This window comes from Leucoraja erinacea, chromosome 9, assembly GCF_028641065.1.
Source record: "Leucoraja erinacea ecotype New England chromosome 9, Leri_hhj_1, whole genome shotgun sequence".
Lineage (NCBI taxonomy): Eukaryota > Metazoa > Chordata > Chondrichthyes > Rajiformes > Rajidae > Leucoraja > Leucoraja erinaceus.
The window spans coordinates 18,011,214-18,032,223 of record NC_073385.1 but is presented as its reverse complement, the minus strand read 5'-3'; the positions used below and the strand labels follow the sequence as shown (position 1 = coordinate 18,032,223).

Here is a 21,010-nt window from a genome sequence, read left to right as displayed (position 1 = left end):
TGGGTTAATTGACTTGGTATAATTGTAAATTGTCCCTAGTGGGTGTAGGATAATGTTCGTGTGCGGGGATCGCTGGTCGGCGCGGACTCGGTGGGCCCAAGGGCCTGTTTCTGCGCTGTATCTCTAAACTAAACTAAACCAAACCAAACTAATCTCTTCTATGTTGTGTTATTGATCCTATGATTCCAAGGTGGCTTTTATATAGAATAAGAGATACAGTTACAACTGGTCAAAGGGCCTGGTGTGTGTAACTATAGGATAACAGTATCAGTGGACAAGACGGTAGATTAAAACCTAATTAACAGACCTGAGAGGTTTGTGCACACTGCCAAGCAACTTGTCAGAGGCAGGCTTCTAACTGCGAGTTCGATAGCTTGTGAGACAACTTTAAAACAGATCTTTATCTGTTCAGAGAGCAGTAATCGGAGGACATGGATAAAATGTACAAACATACTAATGAAGAGGAGTGGACCATTTGGCCCTTCCAGCCAGCCCCACCATTTCATATGATGATGGCTGATCTGATTGTAACTTTAGTTCAGAGATGCAGCGTAGAAACAGGCCCTTCAGCCCACGGGGTCCACGCCGACCAGCGATCACCCTGCACGCTACCCCTATCCTACACACACTAGGGACAATTTACAATTTTTACCAAAGCCAATTAACCTACAAAAACCGAAGCACCTGGAGAAAGCACATGCGATGGTTTAGTTTAGAGACACAGCGCGGAAACAGGCCCTTCGGCCCACCAAGTCCGCACCGACTAGCGATCCCCGTGCACCAACACTATTCTACACACGCTGGGAACAATTTACACATGCACCAAGCCAATTAACCTACAGACCTGCACGTCTTTGGAGTGTGGGAGGAAACCGAAGATCTCGGGGAAAACACACGCAGGTCACGGGGAGAACGTACAAACTCCGTACAGACAGCACCCGTAGTCGGAATCGAACCCGGATCTCCGGCGCTGCAAGCGTGTGAGGCAGCGACTCTACCGGCATCATATTCAGCATTAACATTATGGGCTGAAAGGCCTGTTCATGTCCCGGCCTACTCAACCTCTCCCTATAGCTCACACCCTCTAGTCCTGGCAACATCCTTGTAAATCGTCTCTGTATCCTTTCCAGCTTAACAATATCTTTCCTATAACACGGTGCCCAGAAGTGAACACAATATTCTAAATGCGACCTCACCAACGTCTGATACAACTGCAACATGACCTCCCAACTTCTATACTCAATACTGCACTCAATTCTCTGTGATTTCTTGCGGTCTTGGATGGAACTGAGTAGATTGGGCCCTGCATAGTGGCCATTCAGTGGCAGGGAAGAGTGTGTTGAGTCGACACACCCCAGATAGACACAAAGTGCTGGAATAACTAAGCGGGTCAAGGATAGGATGGGTGACCTTTCAGGTCGAGACCCTTCTTCCACATAGCCAGCTCACTTTGACCTTCAACAGTTTGAGTATTGAGTATAGAGGTTGGGAGGTCATGTTGCAGTTGTATAAGTTAGTGAGACTGCATTTAGAATATTGTGTTCAGTACTGGGCACCATGTTGTAGGAAAGATATTGTCAAGCTTGAAAGGGTTCAGAAAAGAATTACGAGGATGTTGCCAGGACTAGAGGGTGTGAGCTGTCGGGAGAGGTTGAGTAGGCTGGGTCTCTATTCCATGGAGCGCAGGAGGATGAGGGGTGATCTTATAGAGGTGTACAAAATCATGAGAGGAATAGATCGGGTAGACACACAGAGTCTCTTGCCCAGAGTCGGGGAATAAAGGACCAGAGGACATAGGTTCAAGGTGAAGGGGAAAAGATTTAATAGGAATCCGAGGGGTATCTTTTTCACACAAAGGGTGGTGGGTGTATGGAACAAGCTGCCAGAGGAGGTAGCTGAGGCTGGGACTATTCCAATGTTGGATGGGTACATGGATAGGGCAGGTTTGGAGGGATATGGACCAAGCGCAGGCAGGTGGGACATGTTGGCCGGTGTGGGTGAGTCGGGACGAAGGGCCTGTTTCCACACTGTATCACTCTAGTACTCTTTGACCCTTGCCTTTCCCTCAGTTGGCCTTCAGCACTCACAGCGTTTCCAGCCAGATGAGTTCCCTAGTGTACGCCGTGGATAGCATCGAGTCCCTCTGCGATGAGCCCATGGACAGGATCTTGGAAAGGACCAGCGAAGACGACTTTGACACTGACGTGGAGATTGACGGTGAGAACGTCCTTACTTTATCTTTACCAGCCGTGCAGGATAGTCACTTCAGCGAGGCAACGGGACCTTCGGCCCAATTTCACACAGAGAGTTGCAATTATGTGGAATCCTCTGCCTCAGAGGGCGGTGGAGGCCGGATCTCTGGATACTTTCAAGAGAGATCTGGATAGGGCTCTTAAAGATAGTGGAGTCAGGGGATATGGGGAGAAGGCAGGAACGGGGTACTGATTGGGGATGATCAGCCATGATCACATTGAATGGTGGTGCTAGCTCGAAGGGCCAAATGGCCTACTCCTGCACCTATTGTCTATTGTCTATTAACTTACCCATGCCGACCATGACATGCCCCAGCACTGCTAGTCCCACCTACCCGCGTTTGGCCCACATCCATCTAAACCTGTCCTGGCCATGTACCTGTCCAGATGTCCCTTACACATGATGGTGTCACCTGCCTCAACGTCCTCCTGGTCATGCAGTCACACAGTGTGTAAACAAGCCTCCCACATTCCAAGCATGTGTGGGTTTGTAGGTTACTTGGCCCTCTGTAGATTGCTGCGTGTGTGTAGGACATAGAACTAGTATGAACGGGTGATCGATGATCGGCGTGGAGCCGGTGGGCAGACGGGCCTGTTTCTGCGCTGCATCTCTAATCTCGAACGTCTCTAGTTTGGTCCAACCTCTCTCCCTGTAGCTGAAACCCTCTAATCCAGGCAGCGATCTGCGGAACCACTTTTGAACCCCTTTCCTAAACCCTCACGTCCTTACCTGTAATGGGGCATCCAGGGCCAGCCAAGCTGTGCCTCTAAATTAAACGACTCGATCTCCCGGTTGCCAAACACATTAACTCCTCTTCCCATTCCCACCCATGATACACCATGTGTGTCCTGGACCTCCTCCATTGTCCGAGTGAGGCCAAACCTAAATTGGAGGAACAGCACCCCATATTTCACTTGGGCAGCTTACACGACATATGAGTATTGATTTCTCTAACTTCAAGTAACTCTTGCATCCCCTCTCTCTGTCCCTCCCGCACCCTAGTCATTGTACTAGTTTCATTGTCGCCCTGTTGAGTTCCACTGTCTGCATTAACTCGTTATCACCTGCCCCACAGCCAACAATGGACCATTGTGGGCTCCACATTTCCTTGATGCTTTCTGCATATCTTCCATTTGTCCTAAGTACCATCTATATCTCTCGTTCCCCGCTACCTGCACTCGCAGTCTGAAGAAGGGTCTTGACTGATTTGGATGAGAACATACAGGGCAAGATTAGCAAGGTTGCTGATGATACAAAAGTGAGTGACAATAGACAATAGACAATAGGTGCAGGAGTAGGTCATTCGGCCCTTCGAGCCAGCACCGCCATTCAATGTGATCATGGCTGATCATCCACAATCAGTACCCCGTTCCTGTCTTCTCCGCATATCCCCATGACTCCGCTATGTTTAAGAGCCCTATCTAGCTCTCTCTTGAAAGTATCCAGAGAACCGGCCTCCACCACCCTCTGAGGCAGAGAATTCCACAGACTCACCACTCTCTGTGAGAAAAAGTGTTTCCTCGTCTCCGTTATAAATGGCCGACCCCTTATTCTTAAACAGTGGCCCCTGGTTCTTGACTCCCTCAACATCGGGAACATGTTTCCTGCCTCTAGCGTGTCCAAACCCTTAATAATCTTATATGTTTCAATAAGATTCGCTCTCATCCTTCTAAACTCCAGATTATACAAGCCACTCCAGATTATACCACTCCATTCTCTCAGCATTTGACAGTCCCGCCATCCCAGGAATTAACCTTGTAAACCTACGCTGCACTCCCTCAATACCAAGAAAATTAGGGGACCAAAACTGCTCACAATATTCCAGGTGTGGTCTCACTAGGGCCCTGTACAACTGCAGAAAGACCTCTTTGCTCCTACTACTCTTGTTAAGGTGAACATGCCATTCGCTTTCTTCACTGCCTGCTGTACCTGCATGCTTACTTTCATAGACTGATGTACAAGTACCCCCAGATCCCGTTGTACTTCCCCTTTTCCCAACTTGACGCCATTTATATAGTAATCTGCCTTCCTGTTTTTGCTACCAAAGTGGATAACCTCACATTTATCTACATTAAACTTCATCTGCCATGCATCTGCCCATTCACCCAACCTGTCCAAGTCACCCTGCATTCTCATAGCATCCTCCTCACAGTTCACACTGCCACCCAGCTTTGTGTCATCTTGCAAATTTGCTAATGTTACTTTGAATCCTTTCATCTAAATCATTGATGTATATTGTAAATAGCTGCAGTCCCAGCACCGAGCCTTGCAGTACCCCACTAGTCACTGCCTGCCATTCTGAAAGGGACCAGTTAATCCCTACTCTTTGTTTCCTGTCTGCCAACCACTTCTCTATCCATGTCAGCACTCTACCCCCAATACCATGTGCCCTAATTTTGCCCACTAATCTCCTATGTGGGACCTTATCAAATGCTTTCTGAAAGTCCAGGTACACTACATCCACTGGCTCTCCCTTGTCCATTTTCCAAGTTACATCCTCAAAATATTCCAGAAGATTAGTCAAACATGATTTCCCCTTCGTAAATCCATGCTGACTCGGACTGATCCAGTTACTGCTATCCAAATGTGCCGCTATTTCATCTTTTATAATTGACTCCAGCATCTTCCCCACCACCGATGTCAGGCTAACTGGTCTATAATTCCCTGTTTTCTCTCTCCCGCCTTTCTTAACAAGTGGGATAACATTAGCTACCCTCCAATCCACAGGAACTGATCCTGAATTTATAGAACATTGGAAAATTATCACCTATGCGTCCACGATTTCTTGAGCCACTTCCTTAAGTACCCTGGGATGCAGACCAGCAGACCCTGGGGATTTATCAGCCTTCAGTCCCATCAGTCTACCCAACACCATTTCCTGCCTAATGTGGATTTCCTTCAGTTCCTCCATCACCCCAGATCCTTACGCCACTGGTACACAAAGGAAGATTGTTTGTGTCCTCCTTAGTGGTTTTGCAGATAGTGAAGATGGTTGTGAACGATTGCAGCAGGATCTGGATCGCAGCTTTCTGTGTCTGACGAGTTTACACCAGCATCTTCAGTTCCTCCCTACACACACCTGTCCATATTTCCTGCTCTTGTTACTTTCGATCAATAATCAACATGTTTTTCAATCTCCCGTCTCTGAAAAAAAGTGAAATCCTCGGGAGAGAGCCAGAGCGAGGAGCAGATATACCGCAAGGCGTGCGAGGAGGTTGGAGTCAGCCCTATGTCTTACTTCCTTCGGCACTACAAAGATGTCCGACTCAACCTGAACTATCGCTGCATATCAGCCAAAGCCCTGAAGGCCCTCTCCATCTCCCTCGTGGTGAGTAGGAAGGAACGACAGTGGCTGGTTTACACACAAGATGCGATACGATAGAACTTTATTTACCCCCAGGAGGGACATTGGTCTGCCGACAGTCGTAAAAAACACAAGAGATGAAATCTTGGGCCCCTAATTTGAGGAAGGACATTCTTGCTATTGGGGGAGCGCAGCGTGGGTTTACAAGGTTAATTCCCGGGATGGCGGGACTGTCATATGCTGAGAGAATGGAGCGGCTGGGCTTGTACACTCTGGAGTTTAGAAGGTTGAGAGGGGATCTTATTGAAACATATAAGATTGTTAAAGGTTTGGACACACTAGATGCAAGAAACATGCTCCCGATGTTGGGGGAGTCCAGAACCAGGGGCCACAGTTTAAGAATAAGGAGTAAGCCATTTAGAACGGAGATGAGGAAACATTTTTTCTCACAGAGAGTGGTGAGTCTGTGGAATTCAAGAGAGAGCTAGATAGGGCTCTTAAAAATAGCAGAGTAAGGGGATATGGGGAGAAGGCAGGAACGGGGTACTGATTGGGGATGATCAGCCATGATCACATTGAATGGTGGTGCTGGCTCGAAGGGCCGAATGGCCTACTCCTGCACCTATTGTCTATTGTCTATTGAAATTAAAGTGACCAGTGGCAAGGATTGGGGATAGAAACATAGAAACTAGGAGCAGGAGTAGGCCACTCAGCCCTTCGAGCCAACGCTGCCATTCAATATGATTATGGCTGATCATCCCCAATCAGTACCCCGTTCCTGCTTTTTCCACATATCCCTTGATTCCGTTCTGGATCTGGATCTGGAGGTAGTACGCTGAAAAGCTCTAGGTAGAGCACCACTCAATACTGGACAATTCTTTACGTTTACCAAGCCAATTAACCTACATACCTGCACGTCTTTGGAGTGTGGGAAGAAACCGAAGATCTCGGAGAAAACCGTCACAGGTCACGGGGGGAACATGCAAACTCCGTACAGACAGCACCCATAGTCGGGATCGAACCCGGGTCACTGGCGCTGCATTTTGCTGTAAAGCAGCAACTCTACCGCTGCGCCACCGTGACCTGCCCTTCATCCGGGATGTGCAAAGATTGGGAAGGGGGGGGAGGTGGGGTTGGGAAGGGTCATCAGTTTACCCCACGACAGAAGGGGGAGGAGTTGTATAGTTTGATCGCAACAGGGAAAAGGTATCTCCTGCGGCGTTCTGTACTGAATCTGGGACAGACACAAAATGCTGCAGTAACTCAGCGGGACGGGCAGCATGTCTGGAGAGAAGGAATGGGTGATGGTTCGGGGTGGAGACCCTTCTTCAGACGGATAGTCGGAGGAGAAGGGCGACATCATGGTAGGGTAAGGCGTGAAAACAAGAGATCAAAAGGGGTCGAAGATCAATGTAAACGTAGAATGGATGATTGGTGGCTGAGGGGAAGGTGACAACGAGGTGTACAACCAGTAAAGTCACACTCGGTGTCTCATTGGATATCGTAGTCATTGCCTGACTACGGTTGCTGTCTGTGCGGAGTTTGCACGTTCTCCCCGTGACCGCGTGGGTTTTCTCCAGGTGCTTCGTTTACCTCCCACACCCCAAAGTTGCGCAGGTTTGTGACTATGATAAAATTGTAAATTGCCCCTAGTGTGTGTTGGAGAGGGAAAGTGTAAGGAGATCGCCGGGCAGTGTGGACTCGGTGGGCCGAAGGGCCTGTTTCCACCTTGTATCTCTAAAGTCTAGTGTCTACTAATCAGTTCCTCTCACTGCTCCATTCTGAGGTCCCCACCTGCTTCAGGAAGACCACTATCACCCAGTGACATGTAAGGTAGCGTATCTTAACGACTGCAGTCCAGTGGCTCAGACAGACATCCACCATCATGAAGTGCTTCGAGAGGCCGGTGATGGTGCACGTTACATCCTGCCTCCCAGCCGGTCCTGATCCGCTGCAGTTTGCTTACCGTGGCAACAGGTCCCAAGCAGACATATTGTGAGCAATTTTGGGCACCATATCTGAAGAAGGGTGCGCTGGCTCTGGAGAGGAGGGTCCAGAGGAGGTTTTTTACAAGAACGATCCCAGGAATGAGTACGTTAACCTACGATGAGCATTTCCCGGCACTGGGCCTGTACTCGCTGGGGTTTAGAAGGATGAGGGGGATCCCCATTGAAACCTACAGAATAGTGAAAGGCCTGGATAGAGTGGATATGGAGAGGATGTTTCCACTAGTGGGAGAGTCTAGGATCAGAGCGGATGAGTCTCGGACTAGAGGTCACAGTCTCAGAATCAAAGGACGTTCTTTTAGGAAGGAGATGATGAGAAATTTATTTAGTCAGAGGGTGGTGAATCTGTGGATTTCTTTGCCACAAAAGGCTGTGGAGGCCAAGTCAGTGGATATTTTTAAGGCAGAGATTGATAGATTCTTGATTAGTACGGGTGTCAGAGGCTATGGGGAGAAGGCAGGAGAATGTGATTAGGAGGGAGAGATAGATCAGCCATGATGATTGAATGGTGGAGTAGACTTGTTGGGCCGAATGGCCTAATTCTACTCCTATTCCTTAAGGCCTTATGACGTCCCTGGCCCAAAACTCATTCTAGAACATCAGGGCCACCTATGTTAGACTCGTACCTTATCTATATCCCTCTACTCCCTTCATGTTTCTAGTGCCTTTCTAAAAGTCTCTTAAACAAATCCATCTCCAGTAATGAGACTTCAAATACAACACTCGTATCTGCCTCCAGCATCACCCCTGGCCGTGCGTTCCAGGCACCCACCACTATCTGTGTAAAATAACTTGCCCGCACATCTCCTTTAAACTTTGCCCCTCTCAGCTGAAAGCTACGCCCTCTAGTCATTGATTTTTTTTCCATTCTGGAGACAACCATCCCGATCTATGCCTCTCGTAAGGGGCAAAGTTGAAAGGAGATGCGCGGGGGCAAATCTTTTTTACACAGAGGGCGGTGGGTGCCTGGAAGGTGCTGCCGGGGGTGGTGGTGGAGGCAGAGGCAACAGTGGTGTAGGTGAGGCTTTTGGACGGGCACATGGATATACAGGGAATGGAGGGATATGGATCACGTGCAGGCAGAGGACATTAGTTCATCTTGCCGTCGTGTTCAGCGCAGACATTGTGGGCTGAAGGGCCTGTTTGTGTGCCGTACCAGTTGGAGATGCAGAGAGAGAAACACAGTAAACACTGTCTTTGATATTCCGCAGACTAATACAGTGGTGACCATCCTAGACCTGGAATACGATGGGATTGATGCAGAGGGAGTGCGGTACTTGATGGAGATGTTAGCCGAGAACTGCTTCATCCAGACTCTGGTAATACCTCTTTGAGTTGAGTTTAGTTTATTGTCACGTGTACCGGAGGCACAATGACAAGCTTTTGTTGCGCGCTAACCAGTCAGCGGGAAGACAATACACGATTACAATCGAGCCGTCCACAGTGTACAGATACAGGGGAAAAGGGAATAACATTTAGCGCAAGGTAAAGTCCAGTAAAGTCCGATTAAAGGTATTCCAAGGGTCTCCAATGAGGTAGATGGGACAATAGACAATGGACAATAGGTGCAGGAATAGGCCATTCGGCCCTTCGAGCCAGCATCGCCATTCAATGTGATCATGGCTGATCATCCGCAATCAGTACCCCGTTCCTGCCTTCTCCCCATATCTTCGGACTCTGCCATCTGTAAGAACCTTATCTAGCTCTCTCTTGAAAGTATCCAGAGAACCGGCCTCTGAGACAGAGAATTCCACAGACCACTCTTTAGTTGGTGAAGGATGGTTCAGTTGCCTGAAGTCTGCCTCAGCCCAACCTGCTCTGTGTCGGAGCTAATGATCAGTGTTCCTTGAAGGTGCCAATGTTGGTCGCTGATCAGTTCACAAGTTCACATGGGCCGGCCAGCTGATCGATATTCACACTTGCACAAGGACCGCTCAGTTAGTGCTTCACGAGGGTTCACCAGGACTGTCAATCAATGGTTCACAAGGGAACCACTGGAGCTGTTTGTTTAGACTCTGTGCCTCTACCCCATCTATTCCCCTCATGATTTTACACACCTTTTTTGGTTTAGATTTGCTGCGCAGATGCAGACATCAAAGATGCTGCCTCACCCGCTGAGTTTCTCCAGCATTTGTATCTACCTTTGATTTTTCCAGAATCTGCAGTTCCTTTTTCAACATATCAAATGCCTTTTTCACTTCTCTGTCTGCTTGTTTCCTGCCACTTTCAGGAAACGATGTACTTATACTACTAGTTCCTTCTGCTCTACAGCTCTCCCCAGGTCCCCACTGTACACTGTGATGGTCCTGCCCGAGTTTGACTTCCAAAGATGCAACTCCTCTTACTTATCTGAATCAAACCCCATTAGCCATTCTTCCATCGAATTCACAACTGATGAAGGATGAGGGGGAATCTTAGAGAAACATGTCAAATTATAAAAGGACTGGACAAGCTAGATGCAGGAAAAATGTTCCCAATGTTGGGCCAGTCCAGAACCAGGGGCCACAGTCTTAGAATAAAGGGGAGGTCATTTAAGACTGAGGTGAGAAAAAAAACGTTTTCACCCAGAGAGTTGTGAATTTGTGGAATTCCCTGCCACAGGGGGCAGTGGAGGCCAAATCACTGGATGGATTTAAGAGAGAGTTAGATAGAGCTCTTGGGGCTAGTGGAATCAAGGGATATGGGGAGAAGGCAGGCACGGGTTATTGATTGGGGACGATCAGCCATGATCACAATGAATGGCGGTGCTGGCTCGAAGGGCCGAATGGCCTCCTCCTGCACCTATTTTCTATGTTTCTATGTTTCTAGGTCCCTCTGTAATTCTTGATTAACCTTGTTCACGGGTTGTGATACCACCAGTTTTAGTGTCATCTGCAAACTATCTAACCATGTACATTCTCATCTAAATTGTTGCCATAGATGTCAAGGATCAATGGGCCCAGTAGAATTAGGGTCTCTAGTTCAGTGTGGCAAGAGCTCTACTGGAAACCCTGTCATCTAGGCCCCAAATCTGTTTCACTTTCCACGGAGGCGCAGCGGTAGAGTTGCTGCCTTACAGCACCGGGGACGCGGGTTTGATCCCGACCGCGGGTGCTGTCTCTATGGAGTTTGCACGTTCTCCCCATGACAGCGTGGATTTTCTCCGAGATCTTCGGTTTCCTCCCACACTCCAAAGACGTGCAGGTTTGTAGGTTGATTGGCTTGGGTTTGTATACCTGGTATAAGTGTAAAATTGTCCCTAGTGTGGGTGTAGGATAGTATTAATGTGTGGGGAACGCTGGTCGGCACAGACTTGGTGGGCCAAATGGCCTGTTTCCGCACTGTATCTCTAAACTAAACTAAATTACAGTTAACTAAGCTACTTAAACTCCCCCTCCCATTCCGAATCCGATCTTTCTGTCCTGGGCCTCCTCCATGGCCAGTGTGAGTCCCACCGCAAATTGGAGGAGCAGCACCTCATATTTTGCTTGGGTAGTTTACACCCCAGTGGTATGAACATTGACTTCTCCAATTTCAGGTAGTCCTTACTTTCTCCCTCCTTCCCCTCCCCTCCCAGCTCTCCCACAGCCCACTGTCTCCGCCTCTTCCTTTCTTCTTTCCGCCCCCACCATCCCCACATCAGTCTGAAGAAGGGTCTCGACCCGAAACTTCACCTATACCTTCGCTTCATAGATGCTGCCTCACCCGCTGAGTTTCTCCAGCATTTTTTGTCTACCTTCGATTTTTCCAGCATCTGCAGTTCTTTCTTAAACTAAACTAAACTGACCTGCTGAGTGTGTCCATATTTTTTCTTTTGATGCTCAGATTTTCAGTATCTGCATTTTTATAATTTTTTTCCCAAGGCAAGAACAGTTGATCAAATCTAATACTAGCTTAGGTAAGTACTTTGTTCCCACTATCGGGACGAATATATAGGAGCCTGTAGACCATGACCATCAAGCTCAAGGCAGCTTCTTCCCAAACACTGTCTGGCTCTTGAATGCTGCACTGACCTTAACTATGAAACTCTACGTTTAGGTTAAGGTTTTTGCTATTCAATCATAGAGTCATAGAGTGATACAGTGTGGAAACAGGCCCTTTGGCCCAACTTGCCCACACCGGCCAACATATCCCAGCTACACTAGACCCACCTGACCGCGTTTGGTCCATATCCCTCCAAACCTGTCCTATCCATGTACCTGTCTGTTTATTAAATCAAATCAGATATTGTTATACTACATGTATCTCCTCCCGCCTAGTTTACTGCAACTCCCTCTACACTGGCATCAGCCAATCTTCCCTGTCCTGCCTGCAACTGGTCCAAAACGCCGCAGCGAGACTCCTGACGGACACTCGAAAAAGGGACCACATTACCCCGATTCTGGCCTCTCTCCACTGGCTCCCTGAGCAAATAAATGTCAAGATCCTCCTTTATGTTTACAAAGCCCTTAACGGGGTTTGCCCCTCCTACATCAAAAGTCTGTTTACCCACCACACCACCTCCAGGTCCCTCAGATCGGCCGACTTGGGGTTACTGAACATCCCGCGGTCTAGGCATAAGCTCAGGGGCGACCGCGCCTTTGCGGTTGCAGCTCCTAGACTGTGGAACAGCATCCCTCTTCCCATCAGAACTGCCCCCTCCATCGACTCCTTTAAGTCGAGACTTAAAACTCATCTTTACTCTCAAGCCTTTCTTGATGTCCTCTGAGGGAGGGCTATATGTATGTATTTATGTATGTACTTAATCTATGAACCAATGTTGTATAACGTTAGTACCTCCACCAATGTAAAGCACTTTGGCCAACGAGAGTTGTTTTTTAAATGTGCTATAGAAATAAAAGTGACTTGACTTGACTACAGATACTACTGTACATAGATAGACACAAAGTGCTGGAGTTACTCAGTGAGTCAACAGTATCTTAGAGATGTTGTCTGACCCGCTGAGTTCTCCAGCACTTTGTGTCTTCGGTAGAAAACCAGCATCTGCAGCTCCTTTCTACACCACTATATATGGAAACTTGTGCAAGGGCCGTTCAGAAGCCTGATGACAGAGGGGAAGAAGCTGTTCCTGAGTCTGGTGGTGTGGGTTTTGTACCTTTTGCCGGACGGGAGCGGGGAGGAGAAGGAATGACCGGGGGTGGGACAAGTCTTTGATTATGTTGTCTGCTTTTCTGAGGCAGCGTGAAGTTGGAGTCAATGGACTGGGCTTCTTTGTCTTGCGTATGGCATGCACAGCCTAAAGTTGTAAGACAACTTGTTCTGTTTGATATTCCGTTTGCTCACGCCAGGTTGGTTGCATTCGTTGAAACAGGGTGGACCACGTGAAGGTTGCTGTGGTATTATGCAATAATAGTGTAAGGCTGAGCAGAGGGGCACTAGGACCCTGCCAGAAGCCAGGCTCCAGTAACCGGATGTGTCTGGAACCCAGGGTGTGGGCAGTTGGAGAGAGAGGCCTGGGCTTACACGAGGCTGTTGCAGTTGCTGCTGTTATTGTACAGATTAAAGGTATACTCTGTTTACGTCGTCGTACGAGCCTTATTACAAGCATAACTCGACATGGTGCCAGAACTGGGAGACTTGTAAGCAAGAAAATAAATAAAGAAGAAGAGGACGGTGTATCGTTTTGGCGGGAAATAGGAGACGAGCTGGCAGATATGGCGCAACTTACACCCACTGCTACGTTCACAATACAACCTCCAGAGCCATTCGATTTTACCAAGCCTCAAGAATGGGAGCGTTGGATCAGGAGATTCGACCGCTTCAGGCTTGCAAGCAATTTAAACGCGACGTCGGCAGAAAACCAGGTGAACACGTTAGTGTATTGCATGGGCGATGAAGCAGATGATGTGCTAAAGGGGCTAACGCTAACTGCAGATGAGAGGAGGGTGTACACGGATGTCAAGGCAGGCTTTGATGCATTTTTTGTGCCTAAAAAGAATGTTATCTATGAAAGAGCCAAGTTCAATCAGCGTGTGCAACTGCCAGGAGAAATGGTGGATTCCTTCATCACTGCTCTATACGGATTAGCCGAACACTGCAACTATGGACAGTTACAGAACGAGCTGATCCGCGACAGGTTAGTGGTTGGGCTGAGAAACGTCTCATTGTCCGAAAAGCTACAGCTAGACAGAGACCTAAACCGTGAAAAACCTGCTAACAAAGGCGTCAGACCCATATCTTGCATTGCTGGCCTACAGAGCAACCCCTCTACGGAACGGCTATAGCCCGGCCGAGCTGTTGATGGGGCGCCGCCTCCGCACTACAGTTCCTGCCCTTCCAACCCTGCTGAATCCAGTTTTGCCTGACTACAACGCGCTGGGGGCCAAAGAAAGGGAGAAGAGGTGGAACGACGCAAGATCCTTTGACAAGAGGCACGGAGCGAGAAATCTGGAGCCACTAATACCTGGGGAGGATGTGTGGATCACCGATGCACGAGTCCAGGGCAAAGTGCTATCTACACACAATGCACCTCGCTCTTATATCGTCCAGGTGCCTCAGGGCACACTGAGGAGGAACCGGCAGCACTTGGTGCCGCTGCAGACCAACAGTGAGGTAGTCGACGCGGATGAGCCACCGGTGGGAGAAGAGCCAGCTCCACCAGAGCCAGCTCCACCAGAGCCAGCTCCACCAGTGACAGCATCACCCAGCGGAGAGGGCCCCACCACAGAGACTGTGCGGACAAGGTGTGGGAGAGAGGTTAGAAAGCCGAAGAGACTTGATTTGTGATTTATTGATCTGTTTTCTACAATAAAGAAAAAGAGAGAGTGAAATGTGATGTGAAAATGTTCTGTAAACCTGTTACATTTACCTGAAACCTGAAAGAATAGTTCACAGTATGGTAACGTGTAAGTTATTTTATTTCTATTTTGCATGCTTAGATCAGGGACAGGTCTTCCAGCAATAGGGCAGAATAAACCCCTTAAGACCTGCAGAGACAAAGGTAGTCCACCCTTTGTTCTCAAAGAAAGGGAGATGTGGTATTATGCAATAATAGTGTAAGGCTGAGCAGAGGGGCACTAGGACCCTGCCAGAAGCCAGGCTCCAGTAACCGGATGTGTCTGGAACCCAGGGTGGGGGCAGTTGGAGAGAGAGGCCTGGGCTTACACGAGGCTGTTGCAGTTGCTGCTGTTATTGTACAGATTAAAGGTATACTCTGTTTACGTCGTCGTACGAGCCTTATTACAAGCATAGCTCGACAGTTGCAACCTCCCACCCCATGACTGGGCTACATCTGCAACTCTCTGTCATTTCTTGTGGTCTTGGGCAGAGCTGTTCCCAAACCCCGACAGTATGCTTTCTATGTTGCATCTGTAGCAGTTGATAAGTCATTGGAGACATCTTGCATTTCCACAGCCTCTCTTTGGTTGCATTAAGGGCTTTGGGTGGGTTTTTTTTGCACTAAAATTGTGCTTATTAATTTCTTGAATTACTGTTTATAATATATTAACCATGTGCACTGTGTTTAAAGTCCCGTTGTGCTGCTTTCAAGTTCTGGAAACTTCTGTCCGTCATCGGTAGATGAAATGAAAACAAGGTGTGGTGACCTGGATTTAAAAGTCTTTGATTAAATGGAAACTGCTTGTCCGTCTCAGTACACACTGATGTGGTCTGTGATTAAACTACAATCTTGACCAATCGATCCTATAGCGGAGCAAGATAGACCACCAATGGTGGGGAGTGTGGTGAAGAACCTACTAAATGCAAATGGGACTTAAGACAGAGTGTCCCAAAGGCCACGTTGATTCAACACTCTTGGAGCGGATAGACCACGTGGGGCGGACAGTAGCATTTCATCCATTTTCAAGAACGGGTCTTGACCCATCCATTTCAGTAACCCGATCCGATCCGACCCGACCTGACCCGACTCACAGTGTAAGCAACGTTGCGGGGGAACAGTTTGTGTTAATAAATTAAAATTCTGAAAATGAGGAGAAGAATTTTACCAAATAACTTTTATTTTTACGAGGATGTTTCCGTAACCGGCTTCCGTCTCCGCACTAGTATCCTATGGGATCTTTGGTGCGGAGACGGAAGCCGGTTACAGAAATGGGGTCTTAAATTACCCATGAATCTGCCCATGACTGTACTACGTCTTTTTCGTCGAGTTGACTATCTTGCTCGCTGTAGGATCTTTGCTCTTGACTACCCTGGGGACTTTGTCTGGTTTTGATACAATGCCCCTGTTTGTTTCTTTGTTTTGGTTTCTCTGTAAACGAATAAATGTGGCCGCTTAATGCCGGTGAACAAATTGAATCTGGTGAAATCGGATAGGTGCAGGGAAAATAAATTGGAATGAATAAAATGTAGAACTGCCCAAGGTGATTATTCTTCCTCCTTTAACACTGCGTCTCTCCCCTCTCTTCTGTTTCCACTTTGGAACAGAATAATACTGAAAATATCAAGCCAATGATAATAGGAACATTGATCGAATTAAACGCAGATGAAAAAATAAGTGATGTGCCTGGATTTAAGGTGTAGGAAGTAGAAATTCAGCCCATCACGTCTACTCCGCCAGTCTCTACTCCGCCAGCCTCTACTCCGCCAGTCAATCATGGCTGATCTATATCTCCCTGCTAACTCCATTCTCCTGCCTTCTCCCCATAAACCCTGACACCCGCACTAATCAAGAACCTATCTATCTATCTCTGCCTTAAATATATCCATTGACTTGGCTTCCACAGCCCTCCGTGGAGGCCAAGAATTCCACAGATTCACCACTGTCTGACTAAAGTTCCTCCTCATCTCCTTCCTAAGGGAACGTCCTTTAATTCTGAGGCTGTGCCCTCTGGTCCTAGACTCTCCCACTAGTGGAAACATCCTCTCCACATCCACTCTATCCAAGCCTTTCACTATTCGGTACGTTAAAGTTGTAATGTAATCTGGGCAAGAACGCTATATATTTTTACATGTTTGTAATCCTTCCAAGGTACAATTTGGCTTCCAATTCTCAGTGACATCTCCCCCCATAGTACTGGTGACCCACACAAATAATCACAGACCTATATTTATTTGGAGACTCTTTGCTCAGATTCTACCAAAAAATCACATTGTCTTTATTGGAGTCTAAGAGAGTCATAAAGTCATGCAGCACAAACATGTATCTGTTCATCAGCGACAAAGTCCAATGTCCACAATGGGGTCGAGGTGAATCAGACAGTACCCTAGCTTATGGAAGGACCGTTCAGAAGCCTGATAACAGAAGCTGTTCCTGAGTCTGGTGGTGCGCACTTTCAAGCTTCTGTACCTTCTGCCGGACGGGAGCGGGGAGAAGAAGGAATGACCGGGGTGGGACAGGGACAAGTCTTTGATTATGTTGGCTGCTTTCCCGAGGCAGCGTGAAGTGTAGATGGAGTCAATGGTGGGGAGTGTGGTCTGTGTGATGGACTGGGCTACATCTACAATGGTGGGGAGTGTGGTCTGTGTGATGGACTGGGCTACATCTACAATGGTGGGGAGTGTGGTCTGATGGACTGGGCTACATCTACAACTCTCTGCAATGTCTTAAGGTCTTAGGCAGAGCTGTTCCCAAACCTAGCGTTGATGCAAACCGCAGATGCTGGTTTACACCGAAGGTAGACGCAAAATGCTGGAGTAACTCAGCGGGACAGTCAGCATCTCTGCAGAGAAGGAATGGGTGATGTTTTGTGTCAGTCCGAAGAAGGGTCTTGACCCGAAACATCACCCATTCCTTCTCTCCAGCCAATATTTATATATGTTATTCCACATGCCAGACACGATTACAAAGCAATTCAGGAGTGGTTCATTGGTATCATTTAAAAATAAATTGAATAGGCATATGGATGAGAAGGGAATGGAGGGTTATGTTATGAGTGCAGGCAGGTGGGACTAAGGGGGAAAAAAATTTGTTCGGCACGGACTTGTAGGGCCGAGATGGCCTGTTTCCGTGCTGTAATTGTTATATGGTTATATGATTATATGGTTATATGGCAGACACAATTACAAAGCAATTCAGGAGTGTTATCTCCAGAGAGTTGACCAATATTTATCCCTTAGTTAGACAATAGACAATAGGTACAGGAGTAGGTCATTCGGCCCTTTGAGCCAGCACCGCCATTCAATGTGATCGTGGCTGATCATCCCCAATCAGTACCCCGTTCCTGCCTTCTCCCCCATATCCCCTGACTCCTCTATTTTTAACAGCCCTATCTAGCTCTCTATTGAAAATATCCAGAGCACCTGCCCCCACCGCCCTCTGAGGCAGAGAATTCCACAGACTCACAACTCTCTGTGTGAAAAAGTATTTCCTCACCTCCGTTCTAAATGGCTTACCCCTTATTCTTAAACTGTGGTCCCTGGTTCTGGACTCCCCCAACATCGGGAACATGTTTCCGACCTCTACCGTGTCCAAACCCTTAATAATCTTATATGTTTCAATGAGATCTCCTCTCATGCTTCTAAACTCCAGAGTATACAAGCCCATCCGAATGGGTGACGTTTCGGGTCGAGACCCTTCTTCAGTCTGAATAGGCCACAGAATTCATTCTTCATCCCTTCTCTTCATAGATGCTGCTTGCCCCGCTGAGTTACTCCAGCATCTTGTGTCTACCTTCGATTTAAACCAGCATCTGCAGTTCTTTCCTTCAAAAATGACACAGAGTTAAGCAATGTTTTGGGACCTCCTGTGGTCGTGAAGGATATTACACAACACGTTTGTCCTCACTGGTCCCATTGGAAAATATGTTAAGATGCTTGCATTACCCAGCCTGGTTAAGTTAGTTACACCTGTTGTCAATGTTTTCTGCCCTCCCCCCCCCACACCCCTCTTGTTTAAGAAAGAACTGCAGATGCTGGTAAAATCAAAAGTAGACACAAAATGCTGGAGAAACTCAGCGGGTGAGGCAGCATCTATGGAGAGAAGGAATTTGCGACGTTTCGGGTTGAGACCCTTCTTCAGACCGATGTCAGCCGCCCCCTCCCCTGCCTCACCCGCTGAGTTTCTCCAGCATTTAGTGTCTACCCCCCCCCTTTTCTCCACTGCAGTCTCTGCACTCTAATGTTCTGCTTCTTTAATCCCTGCCGTTACAGAACTTGTCCAACAATGAGCTGAGAACAGAGGGTGCTGACGTCTTGTGCCAAATGCTTCCGTTGAACATTTCCCTGAAGTGCATCAAACTTGCAGGTAAGGGGCCGAAGTTCTCCAATTTCCAATCAGGGAGCTGTCTGACCTCCCTTATACCTCACTGACGGGCCCTCGGGCTATCTCGGAGAAGGAGAAAGAAGTGCAGCGCACAGGCCTTGAACCTGGTGAGACGCAGGAGGAGCCTGGCCTGGACTCACCCCCCCCACAGAACCCAGTCCCTCCACGCACTGGAGTCTCCCAAACCCTGCAGAGTGGTTACTAAGATGGCTGATCTTAAGATGGTTTAAGATGGTTACTAAGATGGCGGTTGCCGCTGGGACGCAAGTCGGGGCCTGATCAACCCCGGCTGGGTCGCCTGGGCGAGGGTGTGTGATGTTGTGAGACCCGAAACACCCGATGACCCCAGATCCCATCACTGAGGATGTGTCTCATCGCATCTAGAAGATGTGTATTTTTCACACAATTGGACATTACTGGACTTTATATCTTTCACTCAATGTTATTCATTCAGGTCAGGTCGGGGGTAGTTCCCCCTACCATGAGTACCATGTAATCCCACGCCACCTGCTCCATGGTCGGCTAGTCGGCGACTAAACCGTCTCCCCCATCTGGGTTTGCCAGGTGAGGAGGGGGCTGTGTGGACCCCCAGCAGGACCATAAACAAGACTTGTCAAAGGGCGAGGATGAGCTTCTGCACGTCTTTGGGATTTGGGAGGAAACCGGAGCACAAGGAGAAAATCCACGCGTTCACAGGGAGAGAATGTACAAACTCCATACAGAATGTACACAAGAATACTCCGTAAGAAAACAAATGGCATGTCGGCCTTCATAACAAGAGGAGCCGAGCATAGGAGCAATGAGGTCCTTCTGCAGTTGTACAGAGCCCTAGTGAGACCACATCTGGAGTATTATGTGCAGTTTTGATTCAGATTCAGATTCAGATTCAATTTAATTGTCATTGTCAGTGTACAGTACAGAGACAACGAAATGCATTTAGCATCTCCCTTGAAGAGCGACATAGCAAATGATTTGAATAAATAATAATAAGTGTCCGGGGGGGGGGGGGGGGGGGTGATTGGCAGTCACCGAGGTACGTTGTTGAATAGAGTGACAGCCGCCGGAAAGAAACTGTTCCTCGACCTGCTGGTTCGGCAACGGAGAGACCTGTAGCGCCTCCCGGATGGTAGGAGGGTAAACAGTCCATGGTTGGGGTGAGAGCAGTCCTTGGCGATGCTGAGCGCCCTCCGCAGACAGCGCTTGCTTTGGACAGACTCAATGGAGGGGAGCGTGGAACCGGTGATGCGTTTGGTCCCCTAATTTGAGGAAGGACATTCTTGCTTTTGAGGGAGTGCAGCGTAGGTTCACCAGGTTAATTCCCGGGATGGCAGGACTGTCATATGTTGAAAGAATGAAGCAGCTGGGCTTGTATACACTGGAAATTAGAAGGATGAGAGGGTATCTCATTGAAACATATAAGATTATTAAGGGATTGGACAGGCTAGAGGCAGGAAACATGTTCCCGATGTTGGGGGAGTCCAGAACCAGGGGCCACAGTTTAAAAATAAGGGGTAAGCCATTTAGAACGGAGACGAGAAAAAACGTTTTCACCCTGAGAGTTGTGAATCTGTGGAATTCTCTGTCTCAGAGGGCGGTGGAGGCCGATTCTCTGGATGCTTTCAAGAAAGAGTTAGATTTTGTAGCTATGTTCCACACGGACCACGTGCAAGCAAAGGTTTAACTTGGCATCATGTACAGCATGGATATTTTGGGTTGAAGGGCCTGTTCCAGTGGTGCACTGATCTATTTCTACGTATGTCAGGCTGGTAGAAAGGATAACAAAATATGCTTTGTGGAAGCAGGTTCTCTGGATGCTTTCAAGAGAGAGCTAGATAGGACTTAAAAATAGCGGAGTCAGGAGATATGGGGTGAAGGCAGGAACGGGGTACTGATTGGGGATGATCAGCCATGATCACAGTGAATGGCAGTGCTGGCTCGAAGGCCAGAATCTTGGAAACTTTATTGACATTCAGACCTTTCGGTCTGAACGAAATTTCGTTGCCTTGCAGTCATACATATAATAAAATAACAAAACACACAATAAACACAAATTTAACATCCACCACAGTGAGTTCACCGGCCACCTCCTCACCATGATGGAGGCAAAAATCTTAAGTCTTTGTCTCTTCCCTGCTTGGTGTCCCTCTGCACTACTCCTGCACCTATTGCCTATTGACAGCACCCGTAGTCAGGATCGAACCTGGGTCCCTGGCGCTGTGAGGCAGCAACTCTATCGCTGAGCCACCATGCAACCCATGAGCAAGGGAATGGGAGGATCAGCGGGAAACATAAGATGTAAAATTACCTGAA

General features: G+C 48.0%; 1 protein-coding gene across 2 annotated transcripts in view; it reads left to right on the top strand.

Moving 5' to 3' along the window:
- Positions 1 to 808: 808 nt before the first annotated feature.
- Positions 809 to 21,010, top strand: part of LOC129700057 (leucine-rich repeat-containing protein 74A-like) — a 53,025-nt gene continuing 32,823 nt past the window's right edge. For both annotated transcript variants that reach the window (XM_055640231.1, XM_055640232.1), the window contains exons 1-4: positions 809 to 2,217; positions 5,409 to 5,581; positions 8,775 to 8,882; positions 18,589 to 18,682. In XM_055640231.1, coding sequence (XP_055496206.1) covers positions 2,103 to 2,217; positions 5,409 to 5,581; positions 8,775 to 8,882; positions 18,589 to 18,682 — 490 coding nt within the window. In that variant the 5' untranslated portion in view covers positions 809 to 2,102. The remainder of the gene's footprint in view (positions 2,218 to 5,408; positions 5,582 to 8,774; positions 8,883 to 18,588; positions 18,683 to 21,010) is intronic.